The sequence below is a fragment of the Tachyglossus aculeatus genome, chromosome 20 (assembly GCF_015852505.1).
Source record: "Tachyglossus aculeatus isolate mTacAcu1 chromosome 20, mTacAcu1.pri, whole genome shotgun sequence".
NCBI lineage: Eukaryota > Metazoa > Chordata > Mammalia > Monotremata > Tachyglossidae > Tachyglossus > Tachyglossus aculeatus.
Window position 1 is genome coordinate 9,392,969 of NC_052085.1, and position 6,000 is coordinate 9,398,968.

At 39.2% G+C, this 6,000-nt stretch overlaps 1 protein-coding gene across 1 annotated transcript in view; it reads left to right on the forward strand.

Annotated features, from left to right (window-relative positions):
- KPNA3 (karyopherin subunit alpha 3) overlaps positions 1 to 5,254 on the forward strand; it is a 55,995-nt gene extending 50,741 nt beyond the window's left edge. Inside the window, exons 16-17 of the mRNA XM_038762038.1 lie at positions 883 to 977; positions 1,886 to 5,254. Of these exons, the coding sequence (XP_038617966.1) occupies positions 883 to 977; positions 1,886 to 1,984 (194 nt within the window). The 3' untranslated portion in view covers positions 1,985 to 5,254. The remainder of the gene's footprint in view (positions 1 to 882; positions 978 to 1,885) is intronic.
- The last annotated feature ends 746 nt before the right edge of the window (positions 5,255 to 6,000 follow it).

Here is a 6,000-nt window from a genome sequence, read left to right on the forward strand (position 1 = left end):
GCCATTTCTGCTCCGTGGGGCCCCTGGGAAAGAGCCTGTCTTTGGCCAGAGACATTTCGTCCCCTGGATCCAACTCCAAGCCCCTTTGGGCTCATTCTAAAGACAAACAGTCAGTAGCAGAAAATGGATATTTCTAATCATAGCGTACTATAGGTGAAGAACAGCCTCTCTTAACGGTGCCTTCCCCCCACACCAAACACACACTCCCCTGATCCAGATCTTTGCTTTATGATGATGATTGTGGCATTTGTTAAGCGTTTACTATGTGCAAAGCACTGTTCTAAGCGCTGGGGGGATACAGTGTGATCACGTTGTCCCACGTGGGGCTCACAGTCTCCCCATTTTTACAGATGAGGTAACTGAGGCTCAGAGAAGTTAAGTGACTTACCCAAGGTCACACAGCAGACTTGTGGTGGAGCTGGGATCTGGCTACCTTAGTTTTCCTATTTTGTTACTCCAGTCTTGTCCCCTCTTGCAACAATTCAACAACGAGCCGGAAACATGCACTTCTCCCTTCCCTAACCTGGAGTCGGTGAAAGGAGGCAAGGCATCAACTTTTGTTTTAGAATGTCCTGGCTTTCAAGTCTCTCTAGGCCCATCCTTCTTCATCTTCTTCTAACCAAGGCACTCCCTCCTTGCTCCTAATGTCATAAATGGGCTCACTGGAAATGCGTTCTGGGCCTTCCACTAGAACACTGGAAGTGTATGTCATGTGAAAGTGCAGCCTGCTTCTTCAGAACATTTCTTTGATGTTTGCCCCCTCCTTATCTTTTTGCCTTGGGCTAATTTTAGGACTTACAGTACATACCCCTGACCAGAGAAAACTTTTATATATAGAAGTTGAAATCTACTTTAAACTTCTTTGTGCTTTCATTTGATCAGGCTTGGAGAAAATTGAAGCTTTACAACAGCACGAGAATGAGGACATTTATAAACTAGCTTTTGAAATCATAGATCAGTATTTCTCTGGTGATGACGTAAGTATATTAAAGTACCTTGGGTATAAAAGCAGTTTCGATATATGTAATTTTGTGAATCCGTTTGTGTCCTGTCCTACGTTATTGACAGGGGTCATTTCTTTTTTTAATATTTTCCTTAAAATGAATGTGAGGGATCTGGAAAATGTGACTAAACATACTTGAACCGGGGGTGGGGTTACATGATTTGGAGTGTTCTCCAAGGGAAAAAACCAAACCAAACCACAATCTTGCTAATATGAATCCCAACCCATTCTTGCAGATGCAAACCTTTAGATGTAAAGTCTCAGTCTAAGGGAGAATTATTTTATGCACATGAGATGTTTTGAATTACAACAAAAAAACACTTAAAAATGTTTCTAAAGTAACACCTTTCTTCATCTGTACAACACATTGGTTTTGACTCTACAACACTGTTCCCCTTAAAGGCATTAACTCTGAGAGCATGGGGGCTTAGAGGGCAAAAGCTTTTAAAGGGTGTTGGAGTGAGAGAAGCTGGGAGGTTTGGCCTGATGGTGGTTCCTGATGACCCAGGTGGAGTCACTAGAGTCGGTCGACCCATATGTCTGATGAATTGACTTTGCTACCCTGTCGTGAAACCTCTCTTGCTCAATTCCAGAAATGCCTTCAGACGCCAAGGTTACTCATCTGTAGTTGACTACACAATTCTGGGTCATTTTGGTAAAAATGGGGGTAGCCGACCTTACTAGTGGAACCAACCAATTCCCTTCCACATTGGTAACATTGTTCCTTTTGAGAAAATTATTCCAACTCAACATTTTGACTTAAGTTCTCAGGAACCAGTTGAGTCATGAGTCTGAAAGCTTACTTGAATTTCATAGGTTACCAAAATTCTGTCTTTTTTCTTGTGCGTATATGATGTGGATTAATTTTTGTCCTTTTTACAGATCGATGAAGATCCTAGCCTCATCCCTGAAGCTACTCAAGGAGGTACTTACAATTTTGATCCCACGGCCAACCTTCAAACAAAAGAATTTAATTTTTAAATGAATAGAGTGCAGCTTCTCTTCCACACCAATACGAAGCACCACCAGATGGCTACCAAGTGAAAAACCAACAAAAGGCTCCCAAGACACACACATGCCTCCTCGTTTTGATGCTTCTAAAGCAAGCCATGTATCGGTCACTTTGCAGTTGCCAAAAGTCACTCTCACATGGACTGTAAATGCATATGCATGATTTCTTAAACTGTTTTAGAATTCTCCTAACAGTCCCAATTTACCCTTCTCCCTCTTACCCCCACCCTCTCCCCATCTTTCCCCCGGTGCCACATGCTGACAACCGCGATCTGCAGTTTTGTTAAGAATATTCCATAGTGGTGGCACATCGGCTTTCCACAGATAAGTAGCTTTGAAAAAAAAAAAAAAATGGCGCGCTGTGGATCAAGACACTTTGGTATGATGCATACTTTTTGGGAAGACTTTACAGGGGCACAGTCTGGTCTGAGCCTTCATCATCGTCCTCCACAAACATATTTTCATAGACTTTATGTGGAAGAATAGATTTTAAAATGCAAGCCAAATGAATTTCATTGGTGAGACTGAAAAAGAGTAACTTTACAAAAGAAAACTCGGTTATTGATTTAACAATTATGCTTAAAAAAACCCCACAAACCATACTTCATCTATCAATAATTGATGTGTTCATTAACTGCCTCAGAAGCCAGGGTTGGAGAATGAACCTTAGATTTGGACCGGTAACGCTTTTGCCATTATACCTAATTTTTGAGAACAGCGAGCCCTATTTGACCACTCACTTCAGCCTGTGTGTTCCTGCTGTTTTGAAGTAATCAAATGCTGTGCATGGTATTTTACCTGAGCTGCAACCTGTAATGGACTTGAACTTCTGTTTAAGCTGAAAGCAAGAGTCCCTGACTGTAAAGGAAAAATGAAGTCTACAATACTTATTGGTAACAAGAACCTTGCTTTCAACTTTCAGTAGTCAATATATTTTTGTTTTAAATTGATAATTGGATATGGTTGATTTCTATTGGGTTTAAACTGTGGAGCTTTCATGTTTACTGTAATTTAGTCTTAAAACTATTTTTTACTTAGTAACCAGTGCTTTTGATAATGTGGTTGGCAACAAACCAGCATCAATTTAGGAGTGTCATAAAAGCTTCATTCTTTGAATTGAACCTACTCTAAAACCAGACGTTAAAAAAAAAAATACAGACAATTTGATGTGTGAGGCTGTATAGAAGCTGCAGTTATTCAGCCTAAACCGGATTTGCAGCACATATTTTAAGTAGTTCTGCATAATCTGGGGTTATGATGTGAGGTTACTGCTTTTGGTAATTGTCTGGCCCAGTTATTTACAAAGGGATATGGATGGTATTGCTGGAGTGGAAATGGATAATTTGAGACTCTAACTTATCACACAAACTGGTTTTGTTGCTGTTGTTTACTGGGTGTAATTTCCCAATGCATTGATGTGAAGGGAATAGAAAATCTAAACTAATTTAGTTATCAGATGTGGGGTGTATTTACTGTGATGAAGATAAGGACAGATGCCATCAGAGCTTTGTGGATCAGCTGGGTTTTTTTCACTGATGAACAACACATAGCAGGTGTGCATTCATTAAAAAAATATATATATCTGCCAAGGTGGAGCCACTTTAAAGAGTGAGTTTTGTCTTGTATCCTAAGTGGATACAAGCGTATGTTTAAACTGCAAGATTTTTACTTGCTAGAGAATCTGTTTTAATATAGTGGTTTGGCCTCTGATTATTTATAGGTTTTATAAATTTTAGAATCAATTTCTCTTTAAGGTGGCTCAGATTTTTCAACTCTTGTGCACATAAAATTGAGTTGAAGTTCATTGTGCCTTTTTTATTTCTTTCCCCAAAAGTTGAGTTGAAGCTTCATATGGTAACTGCATCCTATTCACAAACTGTCGTCTCAAATCTTGAAACTGTGGTGTTTGCTAAAACTAGACAATTTAAGGTCAAAGCTAGTTAAGGTCACAAAGTGCTGAAATTTAAAAGTCCAGATCCATCTATCCGATATTGTGAACAGAAACCCTTTTCCCACGTCCACTTAGTTTTTCAGCCCACCATTTAGACTGACAGTTTCCCTAGTGATTTTGCACATGTGGAGATTCCATTGAAATTAACATTTTTTTCCAATACTGTGAAGATTCAGGTTTTTACCTTGCACGCAAAGTACAAACTGATATTTAAGTGAGCAGCAGAGTCACGTTGAGCAAGACCGTGCAGTTGCTTGATTCTCTTGTTTGTGACCTTACCAGTTTTGGATTGGGATCGCACCATTTCATAGTTTAAGGAAACAGTATATTGCTGCACTTTTAAGTTTTCAGAACAGTGTTTAAAATTGCATTGTTTTTTATTATTTTTTTAGAACTATCAGTTAAAATAGACTAAAAGGTTCTTTCAAAAGAGGCATCTAAATGTGTTCCTAATTTTGTATATGGGCTTAGGTTTTGTAACCAATAAAAAGCTGCTATCAAATATTACAACACATGCAAGAAATTATTTTAAAATTTTTGAAATGACTTAGTGTCCTCATATTTTCATTATTGGTCTTTGACCAAATTATAGGTGAAAGCAATTCCAAACATAAATACGTTGAAAGAACTACTTCTAAACACCTGCCAAAAGTACATTGCAACCAGTAATTAAGTAGAAACCTGAAATTTGTGCCATCAGAGGTTGAAGTTTCAGTATAACAATGGAATAATCATTTGTAGAGAAGGTAATGTAACCATGATTTTCATTCAACTGGAGTCGAAATTACTTAAAAAATGAGTAAATCAGTGATCCTTAGGAAAACAGTGCCTACAGGAACCGATGGTAATATAATAAGGCTTATAGCTAGAGCCTTTTCTTGATTGTGACAACCATGGGATGATAAATTAATTTAGCAAGTGAGAGATAGAAATCAGATTTGAAATTGGGAATCCAATTATTTCTAACCCTTTGTAATCCTGCCACTAGTTCTCCATAAAGTGTCTTCCTTTCCAGGGTGTAAATATTTGTTTTATGCTTTATGCGATGGCTCATTATTTAATAGCATAAAATAATTAACAGGAGTCTTCTTGGCTTTTGCATTTATTGGTCCTCATATAATGGTCTTCTGTTTCAACTGAATGAAATTCTGCCACTGATGCTGTTTTTTGTAAGGGCACACAGTTTGTGCTGAACAATGAATATTGAGATTCCTGGCCACATGTAACCATTAACAAATGACAAGGCGTCTTTAAAGCCGGTTCGGTTAAAATAACAATTGCTCCAAAACCCAGTTAAAAGTGTGTTTCCAAAATGTATCCTCAGCCTTCTCTTCCCTACCTCACCCATCCCCGCCACATGAGAAACTTTTAGGCCTGTGCCTCCTTGTGGGTTATTTTTGTTGTTAGCTTGGTTTTTTTGTGGTTCATAATATTGCCATATATTGATATTTTGGGCAAAGAATGATGAAAGAGAAACTGAAAAGAGGTAGATAGATTTCATTGTGTTGTCCTTCCTATTTCAAGATGAGGCCAGCAACCACGTGGGGTGGCTGAGAACACTGATGTTGAATGAGTATTCCTTTCCGTGTTACACACATAGGAAGACTGTTAGGCAGGTGGCTGAAGCTGTCTGTACAGCCTGTTGTTATTTGTGATGAATTACGTTCCTGGGCTGGACTGTGCCTATGCTCAGAAAGAAGAACCTCCCCATCCATTCGGGACTACTGAACACTACTGCACACCAAGTTGTTCTCTCTGTCGCCACTGTTCTCTATCAACAGATAGCTCTGCTGGGTTGCTTTAGGAGTCCCAGGGTGGAGAAGAGGTGGTGATGGCTCTCCCAGCTTTGGGGCTGCTCGTCCTGCCCTTCTCCATAAAAGTGGGTCTGGCCAGAAAAGAAAGCCTCAGTGGGGTTTCTGGCCCTTGGCTCTCAGTCAACCAATCTTATTGATTGATTGCTTACTGTGTGCACAGCACTTTACTAAAAAGTTGGGAGAAGGCAATATAACAGTATGACAAACACATTCCCTGCCTA